This window comes from Venturia canescens, chromosome 7, assembly GCF_019457755.1.
Source record: "Venturia canescens isolate UGA chromosome 7, ASM1945775v1, whole genome shotgun sequence".
Classification (NCBI taxonomy): domain Eukaryota; kingdom Metazoa; phylum Arthropoda; class Insecta; order Hymenoptera; family Ichneumonidae; genus Venturia; species Venturia canescens.
In genome coordinates, this window is record NC_057427.1 from 16922123 (window position 1) to 16944093 (window position 21971).

Below are 21971 nucleotides of genomic sequence, written 5' to 3' on the forward strand. Positions count from 1 at the left end.
TTTTAAATAAAAATTTTTAAATCGCTCATCAGCGACCTAACTCCTAGCTTTGGCGACTAGCATGAAATGTACCGTACATTCAGAGTTGCGCCAATATATGTTTGGCGCAACTCTGGTATTACGTCTTGGTATTATGTTGGATGCGCTTTAGGGTGATTAAAAAAATCGATATTTTTTTCTCTTGGAGCTCCAACAGAAATCGTTAGTTTTTTTCAAAGATCGTGAAATGAAAATTTTTCTTGCTCTCATAGCAGAAAGTGTTCCTTGCAACCATGAATCTTATGAAATTTTGTCACTCTCAAAAAACTTTAAAGTCTGCCTTGCATAGTTTATCTTTCTTTCTGCGTATTTAGATATAAATCATGAGATTGAAAAAAGTGTGGCTACAAATGACAAATCTTATCGTGTGTCCAAAATAACGGGTGAAAGAATTTTGTAAAAACACAGTTTTTCAAAATTATATGTTATAACAAACATTTTTGCGTTCTCTCAAGCGATTTTGCATTCATTTGCCTACATTTATTTTTCGACAGATTAGGGAAACTAAAAAAGTCCCAAATTATATCATCTTCTGTGGTGAAATATCAGACTTTGAAATAGAGAATTTGAATTCGGCAAAACACAATTTTATTTAGTATGTCATTTTTCTACGCCGCCTTATCAAGTTTCCGTAATTAAAAATTTATAGTACATGTATGAAAAATACAGGAAACTTGAAACCAATCGCTTAAGAAAACGCAAAAATTTCATGATATAACATGTAATTTTGAAAAACTATGTTTTTAAAAAATACTTTCACCCGTTATTTTGGACACACGATAAGAATTTTTGAGAATAAAACAGGAAAATATCGAAAAGTAGCTTGAGCACTACCTAAATATTTTTTGAGAAATCTAAAATTTTGGGACAATTACATTTTCTTAATGTACTAACGATTTCCGTTTCAGCTCCAAGGAGAAAAAAAGATCGCTTTTTTTAACACCCTAATTTATCAAGTAAGCTTCATTCCAATTTCCAATGATTTAAAAATTGGAATACATTGATTTTGAGTGTTTAAAATCGGTTTTCATTGTTTTTCAACATGGCGCACTTTGCCGATCAATCTGCAAATTTCAGGGACAACGCTACATCGAAAAAGATATTTAAAAAAAAAAAAACAGTTTCAAAATTGTTCCAGAAAGCTATCATAAAAAAAAACGAACAATTCTGGAAAAAATAGCCGTTTTATAATCTCTATATGCCCCTTAAATGTGTCGAATTTCTATTAAAATCGATTCAACTGTTGTTGAGAAAATTTATTTAAAAAATTTTTTAAATTCTTTCGATTTATTCAAAAACCCAAGTTGATAGAGGTTTGAAACTTGCAAGATCATAATATCGTATTAGTACCAACACTCCCTCGAAGAATATTGCGGATACCTTCTGCGACTGATTCGCTATACTTATGGTCCTATGGCCTTAATAGTCCAATCGAGATTTGCGTTATTTAACACAATTATTGACGTTCAAGATTACTTAGTCTCAATTTGGAGTATTCAATGAATTAGTATGAACGTGTATGCAAAAAATCTGGAATGAGAGCATCACCAGTGGATTACTCGACAAAACCCTTGTTCTAGAAGAGGAAAACAGTGAATATTCGAGTGGTGTGAGGCAGTCTGCTCGTATATCATTTGAGGACGATTTGTTCGGTACTCAAGGACGAGCAAGTAAACGTTCAACATTGTTGGCTCAAACTCTCGACAAGAATCAACAGATAATGATGCAGGAAGAGCGGGTCGTCGAGGGCAAAACGGAAAGTAAGGACTGTGTCAAAGACGAGGATGAAGTTGGTGATGCTGACAGTGGCAGAGGGGATAGTTCCGTTTCTAGCGACACTAAGGAAGATGAATTACCAGATCACCTTCAACCTGGTGCCGAATTCACGTTCAGAGTTACTGTCTTACAGGCGATGGGCATTTCTACCGAATATGCTGACATATTTTGTCAATTCAAGTATGTCTGAACGATTTATTTATAATCCGCGACAAATGTTTATCGAATTCGAGCGGCCTGTAGTCTAATAGCAACATTTTGAGGAAAAAAGTCCTCCATTATGTTTCCCTCCGCTCATTATTATTCATCTCTAGTCAATATTTATTCAAATTTTGTCAATGGCTTGACGATTGTGCGATGACAGACTCATCGCTTTAACGAGTATCAATTTTTTGTATAGTTTCCTTCATCGACATGACGAAGCATTTTCTACTGAACCTGTGAAAAACACGGGCAAAGGAAATCCACCTGGTTTTTACCATCTTCAGAATGTGAGCATCTGGAAATGTCCCCGCTGTTCGACGAAATAAGTTATAGAAATATAATTTACAAATATTTTTTTATTTTCGTTACAGATCACCGTCACGGTCACCAAATCTTTCGTTGATTACCTCAAGTTACAACCGATCGTCTTCGAAGTCTTTGGTCACTATCAACAACACCCACTTCATAAAGATGCCAAGCTCGATTAGTGAGTTAAATATTTCACTTTCACTGTATGAAATCCGTCGTTTTCGCGCATTTTTACTCGTTGAATCTCTTGAAACTATATTTTTTGAAACTTTATAGAATTCTTACGTTCAGGTCAAACTTAAAACTATGCTTCGGAGAATTTTAGTGCCCCCTTCCTCCTTACGCTAGTAGTTTAGTATTAAATTCAGTGAGACTCAAAAATTTGAACTCAATGTCCACCGAGCATAAAAAAAAAAAATGTTATCGTCCCGAAACAGTAATAACACAAGTGGAAATGGTAGTAACAGCATAAGGCAACCACCGAAACGAATGTTACCGCCTTCGATTCCAATAAGTCAACCGGTACGATCACCGAAATTCGGTTCGGTCTTACCGTCACCGAGTACTTCTCACGTGCACGCGAAATACGACGTTCTCGTATGGTTCGAGATTTGTGAATTGGCGCCAAACGGAGAATACGTACCGTCTGTCGTTGACCACAGCGACGATTTGCCATGCCGTGGTCTCTTTTTACTGCATCAGGGAATACAAAGACGGATAAGAATAACGATAGTCCATGAACACGCATCCGAGTTGAGATGGAAAGACGTCAGGGAATTAGTTGTTGGAAGAATTCGTAATACACCCGAACCCGAAGAGGAAGACAATGATTCTTCCGTCCTTTCACTCGGTTTATTCCCCGGAGAATATCTCGAAATTCCTGGCGATGACAGATCCATGTTCCGATTCGAAGCTGCCTGGGACAGCTCTTTACACAATTCAGCTTTACTCAACAGAGTTACATCTTATGGTGAACAAATATTCATGACGATATCTGCATATCTCGAGGTACGTCAAATAAACTTACACGTGCATGTTCATTTTGACATTTGACATTCATCATCGTATTCAACTTTCTTCCCGTATGCTCTTATAGTTTGAGTAAGTTCGAGTGAGAAGGGAGAAGAATTTTTTGAGAGTAATAAATGTTGATTTTTCAGTTGGAAAATTGCGGCCGGCCCGCAATTGTCACAAAGGATCTGAGTATGATCATTTATGGTCGTGACGCCAGGGTTGGGCCACGATCGCTCAAACACTTATTCACGGGTAATTATAAGAATCAAGAAGCCAACAGACTGAGCGGTGTCTACGAATTGGTACTTCGACGTTCTTCCGAAGCTGGTAAGAATTTGATTTATAAAAATAACGATAACCGATCTTTTTTTGTCAAATATTCCAAGGGAAAGGCAATTTGATTTGGTGTTGATCGTTGACAATTACCGTTTCGCTTTCAGGTGTTCAAAGACGTCAACGCAGAGTGTTGGACACGTCATCGACGTACGTCAGAGGCGAGGAAAATCTTCATGGATGGCGTCCACGTGGTGACAGTTTGATCTTCGATCATCAATGGGAATTGGAAAAACTGACGAGGCTCGAAGAAGTTGAAAGGGTCAGACACACGCTAATAATGCGAGAAAAACTCGGTATCGACAAAGTCTCGTTGTGCAACAAGATTTCACACGATTTCACCAAGAGCGAGAAGGTATAAATATTTCCGACAGAATTTTCACTACTCTATGTTATTCTCTAGGAAAAGCTGCTCAAACTTTAGAGGACGGGAAATTTTCAGTTCAAATTGACATCTTTCAAATCGTGTAATTTATATATAAATCGAATGTATACCTCAGGGCAAATCTCCGACCAAGCAGGTGGTCCCTAAAGGGACCAGTCCCGTTCTCTAAAGGTTAAGGACGTTCACGACTGAACGTCCTTAACTCATCGAAGACAAAAGTTCCGTATTCTCTCGGCTTAGTTCAACTGTCCGTGTGTAGCGCGCGCCGCTCTCCCTACTTCGAAACTTTTAGCACGGACTCTACGCACTAATACGAATAAGACTCTGGCGCACCCTATACATATACACTAAAACAAGTATCCTTAGAGCGATGCGGAGATCTGGCAACCTTGCTTGCCTGCCACGTACTTTCAGCTCACGATCACTGGTATTCCATTTTGTGTAAATTAATTTATTTGTTATTGTTGATAATTTTTCATATCTCATTTTAATATTTATAATCTCGATTGCTAAATTGAACTTTCATATGTATGAACAACTTATTTTTATAAAAAAGTGTCATTCCCAAAAAGTCTCCAAAATTGAAAGCCAAAATGTCTAGCCATAAATGCTTAAATTGACAACTCTTTATACAACTCTTTATGAGATAAATCGTTGAATATCATGAAAATAAATTCCTGCCAGTGTGCATGCGCGTGTAGTTCTCCCCCCCCCCCCCCCTTGCACTTACGTACCGTCGCCCAGCAGCGTTGCCGCTACATAACGGCATCATCCCTTTCATGCCGTGGCACGCTCGAAAAATCGTCAAATTTATAGCTTTGAATCGTTATTACGTATGAACGACACGGTTGAGCATCTCTATTTTTAAATATTTTATTCCTAATATCAATATCTATCATGATGCAATTTTTTTTATCAAATACTATAGAAAATTGTGACTGCTGAGAATTAAAATGTCTCTCAAACTCATGATTTGTCTATACCTTGCATGTTAAATTTTCCAACTTCTACAACGAATATCTCCACTTTGGTACGGGCATGGTCTTCAGAATTTTGCAAGTACATTGAGGAAGCTATAAATAATATGTCATCCACATTTTAAGAAAATCTATAGAAAATCGATTTATTCGTGAACGTTCTTAATATAAGCGAAGTGAAAAATGTGCGTCGAATTTTTGTACCATTTTGACCGACCTGATAAACGGACTCCACGAAAAATACATTTCAGAATGTTTTTTTTTTCGATAACTTTTAAGTCCGAATTCTGCCCGTTGCTTACAAACCTCTGCTCGATTTTTTAAAAATCTTCTTTAAAAACTATGAAATGAAAAATATGGCGTGAAATTAGACTCATTTGACGATCAGCAGCAAGTAATTCTAATTTGGCTCATGTATATAGTGGACATTGAAATGACAATTAAGAATAATAAATGAAAATGGAGTTTATCGGGAAAAAATGGGTGGATCGTGGATCAAAGTTATGAAGTGAATTACTTGATAAATTGGTATTGGAATGAGCAGGTTGCAAAATTCACATTCATGTTCTAACGTTAAGGTTTTTTGTTCTGCGTACCTTATTGATTCAGGAGGTTTGCAACATGGTCGCAAAGGCTACAAACGACCCGCATGCGAGTCCCGTAAAGTTGAAGCGTTCGAACTCAACGAAGGACCTTTACGAGCCTTGGGAAATGACGGATCGAGAACGAGAGCTTGCTACCAAATACATAAAACTCATACAGGGAAGGATACCGAACAAAGAACCAGGAATCGTACTTTCGGACGTCTCGCCGGGCGAGGACACGATAACGGACATGTCCGCTTCCCTCATATCTTCGATAATGTCATCGTCGTCACAAGAGTCAGTATACACCAACAGCACGATTAGCGCGTCTTCGTCCTCGGGAATTTCGTGTCTCGGGGACAATGGCCAAGCAGAGCTCGAGGTAACCCTCCGTTGTATGCCTGAAATAAAACGCCCGTAGTAAAAATTCAGTCCATCATCAAAAACAAAATGCTACCAAACAAAAATGATGTTTTACTTTCCATCTAAATTAAAAAAAATTTACGTCGAGCGAATTCAAACGGATTCCGAAAGATTTTATTCTTCGATTAAACCAAAGATAAATTTATTCACAAATATTGCTGGATTATTATTTTTAACGAGAGTACATATTAACAAGAGCACTTTCCTATGTTATAAATTTTCTTTCTAAAAGAAATGCATTTTGAATTTTCGTTTATACAATTTTTAAATAGACTTCAATTTTTTTTTCAATCGCAAACGATTCCAATGTTAATTTTGTTTTGGGTAAATTCTTATTTCTTTCGGAATAATCGATTCGATGGATGTTACCATAAAAAATCGGCTTTAAGCTCATCGTGGATTAATCTATCATGCGTTTTGTCATCCGCTGTGTAAGCTACGCGAGTTCCTGTGCTTCTAAGCTTTCTCTTTTGATTCCTTCTCTCGATATACTACATTCCATGTACTCCGATGCTAGTAAAAGTTAATTGTTCGTTCTGGACATTGTTGAAAAGTGGAAAAAACCAACGAAAGAAACAAATAATGAAATGAACAAAGGAGTGGCTTGTTTGCGGCGTTTTTGGGGTCGTACAAGGAGTGGTTACTTGCAGCCTGCGGGGATAATTGTGAGGAGCAGATCTAAGTCGTGCATCTTTAGGTTGAGTTCGCCGGAGCGTGCGAGGCTTCAAGAGCTGCAGGAGAGTATGATGGTTGGGGTTGGACCGAACGATACGACAACGACGAATCAATCGGCCTCGATTGCTCCACCTCCCCTTGGTTCCTCGTCGCCTTTGAAGGAAAGTCTTGTGTTATATGTACCAGAAGTTGAGGAAATTCGTATAAGTCCTGTTATCGCGAGGAAGGGTTATCTCAATGTCCTTGAACACAAAACTAATGGTTGGAAGAAGCGATGGGTCGTGAGTGTTTTCAGTGTTTTTCTTATCGGACTGCTTTCTTTCTCTCCGTAGATTGTTAAATTTTTTTTCATTTTTTTCCAGGCTGTACGCAGACCCTACGTATTTATATTTCGGGAGGAGAAGGATCCGGTCGAGCGTGCCCTTATTAATTTGGCAACTGCTCAGGTTGAATATTCTGAAGATCAACTCGCTATGGTCAAAGTCCCAAATACGTTTAGGTAAGTTTCTTTTGTTTGAAAATGTATTTTCATTTTCATCTAAATTCCAATAACATCATTTGAGTAATAATGTATTTGTTTGACCAAAAGTGTGGTGACTAAACACAGAGGTTACTTGTTACAAACCCTCGGCGACAAAGAAGTGTATGACTGGCTATATGCTATAAATCCTCTTCTGGCTGGTCAGATAAGGTGAGTCAATTGATCATCATGGTTATTTAAACGACTTTAATCCATTGAAAGTAATGAAAAAGACAACTATTTCAATGGCTGGACATAAAAAAAAAACAAAAGAAAAACATGTCGCTTAGAAACTTTTTTTTATTAGTGATTGAACAGTTTATTTTTCCGGAGTAGATGCGCATAACGAATTTCGAATTACCAAAAATTATTGAATTTTTTTAAATTGAATTTTGTGGCTCGTCGGATGATAGCGGCAGAGCGATGTTTGAGGATACTTTTTCACCTGTTCAAGATACATCAATGCTTTACAAATTGATCACGTGAGAATAATATAAAATTATAATTTCTCAGACCTAAAGGATCGGTTGATAATTCATGATTGATTATAGTTTTTTTATTACGTTCCAAAATTTCTGGAAACATTAGTAAAAAATGCTATTTTTTACCACGCGTGTAACTCGTTAATATTTCGATTTCTTTTCAACCGAATCAATTTATGTGTGGATGTCGTTCACTTTTGTGTTTCAAAAGGTCGAAACTAGCCCGCAAAGGACCTGTGACAGGCGCAAATTCAACGACATTTGGTTTAACGGTGTCGGCACCATTGATTGAGACGACGCAAGCGCAGCCAAAGTGAGTGACGAGGGATTGGCTCGGTGGCGAATTAGTGAGCCTTATCACTGTTGCTTCGAGAAAATTAATCGCAAGTTCAAACGCGACTCTCGAGACTTGCGATATTCGTATCTTACGATTCGCGCTCGTATTCGAATAATGAAATATCACAAGAAACAATGATGGAATAAATGTGGAAAAGAGGAAAAAGCACCCAAACAACATACGAACATTCAACAATAACAATAAATTACGCGATTGATATCATTTCGTAATTGAATAATGAGACCCGTGCTTATTACCGCAAAATGGTAAATCTCACACACGTATTTATATATATTTTTAAAAAATATATATACCTATGTTCGGAATATTGCTAAAAAAACCAAATTTTCGTTTATATGAAATTTCGTTGGGTCATTTTTCCTCAGCACTATTTCGGTTGCGTTCCAGTTTGAGGATTCGTTCCTTCTAATCCAAACGAATTTGGGGATTCTTATTCTAAGTCGCATGTACGCATTACGCATTTATTTCAACCGGGAACCGTACTATGTGCGTGCGCCTCAGAGAAACGTGGGACTCCCCTAAACTTGTTGTAGAGATTCAAATGAACGAAGCCACCTGCCGAACCATCGAACGGGTACTCACCGTCCGTTTTTCAATCATAACAAAAAACGCGTCTACGGTCGAGACTCGAGAGCTTGAAACGTGAGTTAGGAGAGCACGTGAGACCGGTATTAAAAATGGAAAATTTCATTACGATGATTAATACTTACATGAAATCGTGATGAGAAAAAGAGAAGAAAATGCCTAATTTTATTTGGAAGAAGTCGTAGAAAATAGCTTTGCTTTTATCGCAATACCACATTGAATTGAATGAGATACAAATAGAAGAGAGAGAGAGAGAGAGAGAGAGAGAGAGAGAGAGAGAGAGAGAGAGAGAGAGAGAGAGAGAGATTGATTGATAGAGAGAGAGAGATGAAAAAGAAACACACAAACGTCGTAGTTTTTAGCTCTATCATAATTACATTACACATATATGAGAATACCGGTTATGTGGAAACACAAAAGGAATCGGTAAAATTTATTTTTAAATTTCCAAACCGTTTCGTTTTGTTTGTCCTTTGTTAGTTGTACCATAGAAACTTATTAATTGTGTGAAGATAAATCTAAATCGTTATTTGTTGAAAAAAATAAGAATCTTTGTCTGCGTTTTGTTTGCTGCTGAGAGAGCAAATTTTCTTGAGGTCTTCGAGGTTATTGCAATCTAAAAAAATGTTTTGATTAGTACAAATTTAAAAATTATGTTTGACATTTAATCATTTTGGTTTGCGAATTATTCGAATCTAAAAAGGGAAAATGAAAAGTCTGTTGATTTGTTTTGCAAACGATGTTTTTCGTACAATGTTTTTATTGAAAGAGGCAAGCAAGAACCTTGAATTCGTCACCGTATACTATAAAAATCATCCCTTGTTTAACGAGATAAAATGACAAAAAAATAAGAAAATGTGAAAAAAGAATCAGTAAATTTTGCTTAAGGTCCTCTCTTGCCACTACAGCGCCACCTGCGTACCACATTATTAAATGTCGAATCGTTGCCACGTTCGAGCAGCTATTATAAAAATGTTCGTGCACGATTGAAAAATGAAAAAAAAAATACTGTAATTGAACACTATTTACTAATACTGTTACTACGAATATAGATGAGTTTGTTCTCTCTCGTTTTATGCTTGAGTACGCGGGCGTTTTGGACAAACTTAAATTTCGTGTTTTGACTCTCTAAAGGCTGTTCTAAGTGCGCAGATAATTAATAAACAAAAAAAGTATCGTATTCATTTAGACGTATGTGGAGTCGTCTGCGCAAGCAGTCATTCATTTTCATCATCATCCGTGCTCCACTTCACTCCGTGCATAAGCTCTGAACGGCTGTTTCATTCTCCGATTTTTGTGAGACAGTAAATTTTTAGTCATTATTGTTTTCATTTTCATGGAATTTTTCATCAACGTGTAATGCACTTATTTGTTTTCAATTTTTTTCTACTAACTGGAACTGTTGGTTTACTTGTATAAACAAGTTTCGAAATTACTATCAACAGGTTCAAATAATGTTTTTTTATTTTAATACCGTTGACGGCATCATTCACCTTATACAGTAAATATATTGAAACAGATTCTCCGGCATTGTTTCAATCGTTCATCGAAATTGGAAGTTCAATTTTCGCACGAATCACTTGCACGGAGCGAAAAAATTTCATCCTTTGCGGAAAAACGCTCAAAAAGGATGCGCAAGAACACACGTCGGCAGAGTGGCCGGGGGCGGGGGTGAAGGGGAGGAGGGAGGAGGGCGTTTTCAAAAGCACGCGAAATTCATGCAGAACTTTGAGACTGGTATGTGGAATTAGACGAGGATTCGAAGAAAACAAAGAAAATAAATAAAAAAGAGAATATATGGAAAGATGGTATAATGATGATAATGCTATCGATCACGAGTCAAGGAGTTCCGCGACGCGCGCACCATTAAATAATCGGTATAATGATGTATATATTTAACGAAGAGTAAAAAAAATTGATGTACTAAGTGGGAATGATGGAAGACGAAAGAAAAAGAAAGAGAAGATAGAGAAAAAGAAAGGGGTGTGTTTTATTCCTTATTCGCAATCATTCGTAATTTTCTAGTCATGTCCGCCTTTCTCCGTTTACGGCTCTGGCAGCATTCCACCAGCCCGATTGCTGAAAAGTAAAACAAAGAAAAATAGCAACGGCACAAAACACCGTTACTATATGCAGACTGTGGTTACCGTGAAAAATTAAAGAGAGATATGGTGATGAGAAAAAATGAAAAATAAAAAAAGAGCCAGAGCGCAACAACGACTTTATGCTTGCTGACTGTTGTAGTAATTTAATAGTTTTATTTTGTTAAAGAAAAAAAGGAAAAAAAGGCGGCGAGCAAAGAATAATGAAGAATAATATACTGTTGGTAAAAAAGTAACGAAAAGAGGGTTTAAAGATAGCGATATTATCTAGTAAGAGAATTAATTCATGAAACAATCGAACCCAACACTATTATAATATCTTGAAAGGGCTATTGATTTTTTGAGAACATACTCGAAGTCTTATGGTGGAGAATACAAAATGAAATATTATATCTATATATGAGAATGAAATTGAAGCACTCGGATGAAAATCTCTGCAAACTATACACTTTGAATTAGAATTGCTACGTGGAAGAGACAAATATTCATGAGAAAACGAGAAAAAAAACCGGAGCAGTTAGGGTCTTCGAACTTCGGTAGTTGAAAGTTATGAAATCGTCTGGCATTAAGGACCATGCACCGCGAAGAATCAGTATGGAAAAAGTTTTGAAGACACAAGCTTTCTTACCTCATTCCCTTCATTAGAGGGGTTCTGCTTCAGGAGGTCAAAAAAATCAATTGTTTTGGTGAATTTTTTTAGGATAGAAGGAAATAACTCACCATAGAGATCTTTATGGAATAGTTTTAAGAGTATTTTAAGAGTAGAAAAACATTTTTTTTTATTATGAAAAATACTGAGATGTACATGATTTATGCACAAAGTTTCATTGTCGTAGTTTCTCAACTGCGTGCAAGATTGAAAAAAAAACTATATGTCCAATTGAAGCGTAATAGAGATTTTTGTGTTTAGAATTAAATTCTCTTCTATGTGAACCTAAAAAATTATTCAAAATTTCTGCTTAAACAACTCTTACAGAACGTTGAAGTGATATTATTTTTATTTATAAGCGTTTTTCTTTTTCAAACCTGCTAAAAATATCGCAATTTTTCGGGTTTTTATAGATTCACATAGAAGAGAATTCATTTCTAAACACAAACATTTTTTTACGTTTTAACCGGACGCATAGTTTGTTTGCGATATTGTACGCAGCGGAGGAACTTTGACAATTAGACTTTACGCATAAACCATGTACATATGGTTTATGCGCAACGTATTATTAGTATTTTTCACGTTAAAAAAATGTTTTTGTACTTTTGTAATATCCTTGAAACTATACCGAAAAGCTCGGCTATGGTGAGTTATTTCCTTCTATCCTAAAAAAATTCTCAAAAACGATCGATTTCCTTGATTTTCTACAGCAAGAGACCCCCCCCCCCTCTCCTCTTAAATTTCACTTCAAGCGAACTGATCCGAATAAATAGACATTATGAGTTAAGTTTTTGAAATTTTTTTCCTAAACTACCGCTCTTCAGAGATAAGTGAACAAAATAAATAAAATAAAAAGTTCGTTAAACAATAAACGACAAACGTTTGTTTGATTTTTTTGAAATTTCCAATATCTAAAAGAAAAATTCCCTCGGATGTGTCATTGATTGGGTCATTACGCCTTAACACTCATGCTAGTCGTTATTACGTTTCTTTCTTCTTTGCCGACATGATAATTCAGGATGATACTGGCAACGTAGAAAAGAATAATAAAGTGAAAGAAAAAAGGAGAGAGAGTAAGAGAAAGAGAGCACGGCGCGCAACACGCGTGTACTCATAATAAACATACATTCTACAACACTATACATTATTCCAGAGCGTAACGAGAGAAAAAAAAGAAAAGAAATCTTTTAATGCTGTAACGTGTATTTATTATACTGTATAACGATTACTCGACCGAATGTGTCACAGTAATACTGTAAGTGGAAACATATGTAATAAATCGATAAATAAAAAGCTTGAGCTTGAAAAAGTTTAACTGTTTTTTGGGTTCAACGTTTTTGTGATGATGACGAATTTGTTAATCATCAATGAATGTATCATAAATTCATAGCTGTTGACTAGAAAAAGAACCACTACTTGAGTTTTAGTTTTCGAAAGATCGCTTATGCTCAGAACGTTTATTTGATAGGACAGTTGAGAACATCATCGAGACTAGAAATTTATTCATTCTCGTATGGACTCAAGGATGTGAAGAATAGTGAACGTAAAAGAATCCCATCGCCCGAAGGATCCTCGAGATCATCCTTTGACTTGACCTTGGAAATTTTTGTCGTCTTTTCTAAAATCTCCGGAGTAGTGTCACAAGTTTGAGTACCACGATCACGACGTTTCCTCAAAATAGAACCTTTTGCGTGTTCTTTCATGAAAGACAACTTTTCCATCTCAAGAGTTTCCTCAGCTCTCTGGAGCTTTGACTCAGTAATCCTCACCTTGGTTTCTCTCTCGATCAAAGCGTTTTGCAACTGAATCTTTTCTCGCAACAAATCTCTGACGGTTTCGGTAAGTTTGACAAACTCCTTCTCCTGAGCATCCAATTGATCACCGAGAGCGTTCAAGGATTTTGAGCTTTTGAGCTTCAACGATTTCTCACGAGAATTCGCTGCTTCGAGCTTCAATAATTATAACCATACCTTGCATTTTTACTCAATAAAAAAAAAAACACATTTTTGCTTAAACAAATGAGTTTTGGAGCCAGGATTGATACGAAAACCTCTTGTTGCAGTAAACTCTTCTCTCTTTTGTGCTCCTCACAACGCGCTTCAAAGCGATTCATCACCGATTCGTTTTCCAGCACTTTCTCTGCGAGTTCAGTTTCTGCTTTGTGCCTCATCTCTGTGCATCTTTTTTTTCAAACAGTCTCGGATTAATTCATAAAATAATTCAAAGATCGACTACAAACAAAATTTGTCTTTCAGCCAGCAAATTAGCAAAGTGGAACTTTTTTTTTTTTATTACTCTGCGAGTTTTTTCACCAATTGGGCTATTTTGTCACGAACAGCTGGACTAAGATTCTTTATTTGAGGTTCCTCTTGGCACGCGATTTCTTTTCCGTCTCCTCGACATCCTGGACACTCATTTTTTCTCATGTTTTCAAATCACTTTTGAAATATGAATAAATCGATTCTTTAATAAGGTCCTTTTTTATCGTATAATTATTTTATTTGTCCATCGATTCAGAATTGTTTCGCTTGAAATTGATTTGTCTGCTAATGAGCAGCTTGAAACTCCATCGACGTCACGGTTAAAAACAAAATATGTTAAACAACGATACTTTTTTGTTTGCAAATAAACAGTTAAATTCATTTTCTTCTGCTAAATTCGTGATGTCTGTTTGACGGACTAACCATTAATTAATAACGGTAGAGTATCATTGTTGTACTGTTTTATTACTTACATTTCTAATACATATATAACGGTTTTTATTACACCAAGAGTTGAAACATTCATCAGGGTACGATTACATTTTAATTCGTCGGAAAATGATAATTGGTCCTTTTAATATTTGTCTTACAAACTATTAATACTGATCGTACAATCGTGAAATGAAGAGCTCCACGTGCGTCAACGTTTTTCAGAAAAAAATTATGCTTTGAAAATTTTCATCAATACTCTATGGGATTGAAATGCTGATTGGGTATTTGAGGGTTCTTCGTTCACAAAACTTTTTAAAAAAGAAAGTTTAATTTTATGCACATTTATGGATAGAAAAATATGAAAAAAGTTGCATGGTGATAACGAAAGTGACGATGATGATGACACAATGATTCTTGAATTTCCGTATTCGAGGGGGAGGTTAATCATTATTTCATTTTTCAAAATATGATGGAAATGGTCGATTACAGCATAACTGGTATTCCTTTCACGAACCCGAATATTCTACAAATAACTGATTTTAAATGACAGTAAAGTAAAAGTGCATGAGAATAGATTGGCGAAATTTCAGGTCCGGCTACCGAACCATCACCACATTTCTTTAATATTTCATGTACTAAATAATTATAAATTCCTGATTAAAGATAGCAGTTGAAAAAATGGCAGAAACAGAAGCTTTTCTCATATAATCGCGACTCCTCAGAGGTTAGGAATCAGTCCAAATTTCCAGTGCCCTAGTTTGCGCCACCAAAAAATACGGTCATGCGAAAGGAATACCTTAAAGGGTGTCGATTGACAATATTCATCATTTTTTAATTTTACATGCCTTGGATATACACAATTGATAAAATAACAATCGTGGGGTCTGGAAGGAAAGAGACATCTCATTTTTTTTAAATTATTCGTTCCAGTAGATGAAAATCATTCGTTCAGAAGGATGAATTGCTGTGTATTGAGTAAAAATTTCATGGTGTCCACAGTTCTCGTTTATTAGTTTCATAACCGATAATCGGCTAACAACATGAGTCTATTCTAAAGGAAGGATATTTGGCCGCGTCACTTGTGTCGGAAGGGTAGCAAAAAGATCGTTGGGAGAGAGATCTCCGATTGTAATCGCATTGTTAAGCCTCGTGAATGTAAAAACGTATCCAGCGGGCTATTAAACGAGATTTCAGTGTTGCTATGGAGCACTAAATTTTGTCTTAACCTTCCTTCCAGGCTCACTCGGTGCTTTATGATTGAATCAGGTACGTGCCCCATAATGTTTAATTTGAATATGGAATTACTTGCGGTACAAGAGGCTTGAAAAATCCGAAAAAAATGGAGCTCAGGATCCAATACAGTCGTAATCATTTTCTCAAACTCGTAAAAAGTTAAGTATGCATGAACTCTGATGAAGGGCTGCGTTCAAGTAATGAATCGATTCGATGAAATTTAATTCTTCACCTCGCGGTAATATCATGAGCTCTGTTTCAAATTTTTCAAATATAATCTCGAAAAATAGGCACTCGAGTGCCTATTTTAATAGAATCGAAATTATTGTTGACGCATTATTCGAACCAAAAATTATTACCTACAAAACAGCGTTCCAAGAGAAAGTCACGGTACCATATGTTGAACGGACCGATTTGCAAAAAAATACTCACAACGCCGTTGTAGTCGTTCGAACAATTTTCAATTTGTTATTTGACCTGGCATCAAACGTTTTTTATATTCTATCGTCTACAATTTTTGTTGGTACTTGAAAACAATTTCAGCTTCGGAGAGTTTCGAATGAATACCATTTCCTAAAGATAAAATAGGTACTCGTTTTACGGAGTGAGTATGTGACAGTAGATACTTTTTCTTTAAAGCTCTGTTTTGAATTGAAAAAAAAAATGGAGAAATGTTTTCAACTGATTGAAAAAAATGGAGAAATAATTTAACGATCGTAAATTCAGCAGATAATCAATTCATTTTGATCGGTTGTGAAAAAAATTTGGCAAACATTAATTTTTATGACAAATGTAGACAAGATTCGTAGAAAGAAAAAGCGAACTTTAGCTGAAGCCTCGCAGACAAAAAAGAGTCGTAATGATGGTAAAAATACTGACGTATTTATGCTCTTTGCTCGAGGCCGTTGTTGCAGATTGAAACCATGGTCTCTTGTTCAGGTTGTTGGTGATCCCGTTTCTGTATTCCGGAATGAAATTTTCTTCTATTTTCGTCTAGACAGGTGTCTGCTATTTTCATAAAGTTATTGTAACTCTGACGGCTGCTTTGAGTTCCACATTGACGCTTTGAATTCTGGTGTCGCCTTGTCGATAAGGAAAAACTCTGGGCATGTCGATTGGATTCCATGCTCAACCTCGAACGATTTTTCTTCATCAAGCAACAACACAGCAAATACCTTATAGGAGTGGAAAAAGTAAAGAAGAGAATAAAACGGTGGATTGATTGATTAACCATTATTTAGCTTTTGTTTTAAAAATCTTTTTGTTTACCATGAAAAATTTATTTCAACAGCGTGTTTCAACAAAAATTGAATTTCCCTCGACTATAATCGTTGATTCAAATGTTTTCAAACTCTATTGCAATGTACTGAGACAAAATATATCAACTTTGCAAAGCTTTAAAAAAACTTTTGCTTAAGAAATTTTGATAAAGCGTCGGTAAAATTTTTTGGAACTTCGATACGAGCGGTGAAAGAGTATTTATATTTTTAACTATTACTAAATTTCATTGGAATTATCGTTTGGGTGAGAAATTGCTAACAGTATTTTGCCTTCGAAATGTAACGGCAATGTTCTCGAGAATGCATGAAACATGATTTTTCTGTGCACAGATTCGTATGAATAAATGGAAAGAGTCAGTCACATATGTAATGCGAGTTGTCGGATACATGGCATTCTTTCAGAGAAGGTGACACGTTGAAGTTGAAAAATGATTTTTCAGTCCGCTCATTCAAAGCTCTTGAACGCAGTCCGTAAGATATGTTGACGGTACAAATTTATAGAATGACCCACTGCATCTCTACGTGTATCCATTTTTTGAACGTTTAACCTTGAAAGCCACCAACTGGTGCAAAGTTTGTCAAACATATATAGGGACGAGTAGAGAAACGCGGAACATCGCCCTCCCCCCCCCCCCCCCCCCGAAAATTTAGAACATTTTTTTTCCATTGAAATTCTGCGAAATTTCGTTATTTAGCTGAGAGCATGCTTTAAAAACTCAAAATTTGAAAAAAACCTTTTTTTAAATTTTTTTTTTTTCAATCAATAAATTGACCTATCAGCTTGAAATAAGTCATGAAATAGTTATTATCATTGAAAATATGAATATTCCCAATAGATGTGATATTTATAGAATTTTTTCTCATTTATACAATAACTTCATAGTACTCTTATTTTTTAAGAATATCCACCTGAAATTGAGAAAAATCACAACTCTTTTGCTTTTTTAGTAAATTTAGTGACCAGTTATTTGTGGTCGGAATTGAGTTAATCGCTTTTGTATAGAAGTAGATCCTTTATTCGTGGTCAGAGTCGGAATTCTCGAGTTTCCACTACAATTTCTTGGTCGTAACGATCGACGTGAATGCCCAATGTCCAGCTCAGTCCAACCACAAATGACTGGTCAACTTTTGTAGAAAAACGACCAGAAAGCTGGTCACAAAATCCGCTAGGGAACACCAAGGTAAATGGATATAATGTGTATTTAGTAAAACAATAACAGTTCGAGGCATTCGAATATCAATTTTAGTGCTACCAAAAGACAATTTTCTATTCCAGCAATGGGCAAGGTTGGGTCTCAGAAGCGACGTCGTTCCTCATGGCGATATGGCGATAGGGCGACTTCCATTGATCAATTTCGTTTCATAAATTTCAACCAAGTTCTGTTGAAATAAAACGTCAAGAAACGAAGAACTTTTAGCAAAATTCAAAATAAATTCAAAAATGAGGCAGAGTAGACTCAAAAAAACGTCGCCTCAGCCCACATCGTCGTTTTAATATTTTCAACGACGTTTCATTGAAATAGAACGTCAAGGAACGAAGAACTTTTAACAATATTCGAAATGAGAAAAAAAATGGGGCTAAGTGGATACAAAAAGTTTTTCGCACAATAAAGAAAAAACCACTTTTGCCCCATTTTTTTTTCATAAAATTCCAATTTTATTTAATTCCACCACACATCTGAGAAAATTAATCAAAATCGTCAAAAGAGCTTTTTTTCCCATTTGAAATTGAAAAATCAATTTTTTAATACAACAGTAGTTGACAGGACACGTGTAAACCAACACATCTAGCTTAACTACTGTTAATCTAGCTTAAAACACCATAGTGTTACCTTGCCTCATGTTCTTCTAAAAGTACCACAAAGTTATCGTAAACGAGATAAAATTGTACAAATACCACATATATTGGAAATATCCATATTTTCAATGATAATAACTAATTAACGGTTTATCTTGAGCTGATAGGTCAATTTAGTGATTGAAGAAAAAAAAATAATTTTCACAACAAAAGTTTTTTTTTTATTTTGGGTTTTTAAAGCATGTTCTCAGACTAATAACGGAATTTTGCAGATTTTCAATGGGGAAAAAAATGTTCTAAATTTTTGGAGAGTCGTTCCACTGTGCCCGCCTGTTCCGCTTTGCCCTACTCTCCCCTATGTATGTTAGAGTGGTCGTCATTTGGGGTCAAATTTATTTTACCCTTTCCGCCCTCTAAACCGGTTCGAGATATATAAAAAGTAATGCTATAATTTTTTCAGATTTTTAAAACAATGTTTAATTTTCGACCACAGGGGTTGAAGTTTTCCGTTTAAAATATATGGGGTTTCTCTGCGTTTGCGGTAACTATTTTACTGTGGGCCCAAATATGTTTGTAAAATCGTGAAATTTTCAGAAATTAGTTCATAAGCATGTAGCAACACGGAAAAAATTGAAAAAACTTCCAAAACCCCTACCCTCAAAATGTTGTATAACTTCAACATAATAATTTCAATTTTTTTTATTTTACTTCCTCGTTTTTTGATGTCAGTAGCGCCAAATAACGGTTTATAGTTTTTGAAAAACCTCTATAACTGTAAGTCGATCGATCAAGAGATCTCGAATGTCACTCTTAAAAAATTCAGGAATCACATACGGTATCTGAATGCTGAGGCAGCTGTGAAGTCATTTTTTGACGGAAAAGTGTCATTATATGTTAAGCGCAAGATGGTTTTGGAATTGAATCCACATAAATAAATCGATAAATTATTTCCCAAACGGATCCAGATCAATTTTCAATATATTAGTGATTACTATGACAAGGAAGTTGATCATTTCGCGACTCGTCAAACGCTTCACTTTTTCTAACAGTTTGAAATTGATGACGAGTTTCTCAAGACTGATCCATCTGTTTGGAGTGAAAATGAAAGTTACGCAATCGGTTTGCAAATCACAAAACCATTAAAAGCGATTAACGACATCACAAGAAGAGGTGTTCGCCTGTTCGCTGATTACAACGCAATATTCACACGGAATGTACAACAAATACAGTTCATTTTCCAAATTTTAATTGAATATCGAAAAAATGTCCCAAAACATCGAAAAAACATATCTAGAAAAAATGTCCGGACGTGCGTGCGCGCGCGCGTGTGTGTGTGTGTGTGTGGATGTGGGGGTGTGAGTGGGCGTGGGTGTGGGTGTGTGTGTGTGCGTGCGTGCGTATATTCAAGAATTATTTCGTCGTATTGACATTGACGATGGTGGCATTCGTTCTCTGAGACCTCGAGGTACCACATTCTTACTACCTGCTTTTCGTACGGAGATTTTTCGAAACTCTTTCAGAGTTGCAGGGTGTTATCTCTGGCATTCCTTACCTCCGGAGGTCACTGCGTCTACGAGCATTGTCGTGTTCAAACTGAGACTCCATAAATTTCTTTTGGACTCGGAGCGCGAAAAATATCTGTAAAGCATCTTAGCTTACGTCTACTTGTATTTTTAATGGTGTATTCTTAATCTTGCTTATCACATTAACTTTGATTGCCACCTGTATTCTCTCTTACATTCCAATAGTATCTCAATTTTCTGATCATGTGATTTGTATCTCCTGATTTTTCATTGTCCAACGAGGTCTAGTACTTCGGTGATTATCACTACCTTGTGTAAATTTTGGCGATCTTGAGTATTGTTTCTTCTTACTCTACTTTTTTTACTTTGATGTAATTATTATTATATTATTCATTTCTCAAAACTAGTCTGTAAGTTATTATATGATTAAGTAGCAGCCTAATGGTTTGATTAGATGTTGTTATCATTGTTTTATTTTATTTACCTCTCTCACTTTTCGTATCTTGTAATTTCTATCTCTATTCGTAATATTATATGATTCTGTATTTTTTTTTCTCTCTTTCTTTTTTCAATTTTCGTCGAATCTATGCCTATTCTGAGTTGTATACTCATAGTTAAGTTAAGTTTAAGGCTTGTATTTGTAATTTTTATTGCCTAAAAGTTTTTACTAAGGCGTAATAAATATCATCATTATCATCTCTCTCTCTCTCTCTCTGTGTATGTGTGTGTGTGTGTGTGTGTGTGTGTGTGCGCGCGCGCGCGCGCGTGTGTGTATGGCACTGCAAAATTCAAACGTTTATAACTCGGAAATGGTTTGAGATACAGGGCTATTATTTTGCACAGATGTTAGTCTATACAAGCTCTTCATTCTCTGATAATTTTGTCAGAATTTGTAAAAAAATACGAATCCTACGACGTTTTGAAATTTTCATAAAAAAGGTGTCGACGCTCTAATTTCCGAAAATTTAAGATTTATAACTAATTTTTTTTTTTTATAAATAGATTATCTTAACAGGAAGGTTGGTATTGAATTCGGGAAATATCGGATGAACGGTTTAAATTTTATGATTTTACGAAAATATGAGTTTTTCAAAAAATCCTCTAACCGCTTCAATTTTTAAAAATTTTGTACGATATTGTGTATATGTATGTACTTACTCTATAATTTCCAGCAAAGTTGTCGGAATTATTTAATTTCAATGTAAATAGAAAAACGATGAAAATTGAAAGTTGCAAACTGTTTTTCTGATGGCTCGTCATTCAGTTGTTTTTTATGGATTTAAACGAAGAGATAAATTAAAGTTCATAAAAGATTGTAGAGAAAATACATTATTTTCTTGTATACAAAAGAAAAATGCTGAAAATTAAAATTTGCAAATTGTTTCCTCAAGATGGTCAAGATTCACGGTGCTCAAGATGCACGATGCTCAAAGTTTCCTCTATGAGGAAGCCAAAATGAAAATTATAGCACCTCATAGAGTAAGCTTTGAACATCGTGCATCTTGAGCACCGTTCATCTTGACCATCTTGAGAAAGCAATTTGCTAATTTTTAAGTTGAAATTATTATGGTGATGCTATATAACGTTTTGAGGGTGGGAGTTTTGAAAGCTTTTTCAATTTTTTCCGTGTTGCTAGATGCTTGTGAACTAGTTTCTGGAAATTTAAAGATTTTACAAACATATTTGGGCTCACAGTAAAATAGTGACCGCAAACGCAGGGAAATCCCATGGATTTTAAACGGAAAACTTTAACTCCTGTGGTCAAGAGTTAAACATTATTTTAAAAATCTGAACAAATTACAGTATTACTTTTTATGTATTTTGAACTGATTGAGAACAGGTTAAATAAATTTTTACATCAAATAGCGACCACCTTGATGTATATCCTGATTGAAATTTTCAAGTTATAATCCCAAATTCGATCTGAACGAAATTCTATCCATCTTTTTTTTCAAAATACTTTGCAATATCAGAATATAATTTTTTTGTTCTTTCATACATTTTTCCTCCTGTTCTTCCACCTTTTGTA

General features: G+C 35.5%; 2 protein-coding genes across 19 annotated transcripts in view; one reads left to right on the forward strand and one right to left on the reverse strand.

Moving 5' to 3' along the window:
- Positions 1-12730, forward strand: part of unc-104 (kinesin family member unc-104) — a 39506-nt gene extending 26776 nt beyond the window's left edge. For 10 of the 18 annotated variants that reach the window (XM_043423255.1, XM_043423258.1, XM_043423260.1 and 7 more), the window contains 11 exons: positions 1620-1995; positions 2216-2306; positions 2391-2506; positions 2766-3336; positions 3489-3669; positions 3783-4030; positions 5647-6003; positions 6695-7000; positions 7082-7218; positions 7309-7410; positions 7933-12730. In XM_043423255.1, coding sequence (XP_043279190.1) covers positions 1620-1995; positions 2216-2306; positions 2391-2506; positions 2766-3336; positions 3489-3669; positions 3783-4030; positions 5647-6003; positions 6695-7000; positions 7082-7218; positions 7309-7410; positions 7933-8038 — 2591 coding nt within the window. In that variant the 3' untranslated portion in view covers positions 8039-12730. The remainder of the gene's footprint in view (positions 1-1619; positions 1996-2215; positions 2307-2390; positions 2507-2765; positions 3337-3488; positions 3670-3782; positions 4031-5646; positions 6004-6694; positions 7001-7081; positions 7219-7308; positions 7411-7932) is intronic. The other 8 variants (XM_043423264.1, XM_043423265.1, XM_043423269.1 and 5 more) reach the window with 4 other exon arrangements.
- A 1392-nt stretch (positions 12731-14122) lies between these two features.
- LOC122413124 (neuropeptide CCHamide-1 receptor-like) overlaps positions 14123-21971 on the reverse strand; it is a 199392-nt gene continuing 191543 nt past the window's right edge. The window contains exon 7 of the mRNA XM_043423284.1: positions 14123-16516. Within this exon, the coding sequence (XP_043279219.1) occupies positions 16225-16516 (292 nt within the window). The 3' untranslated portion in view covers positions 14123-16224. The remainder of the gene's footprint in view (positions 16517-21971) is intronic.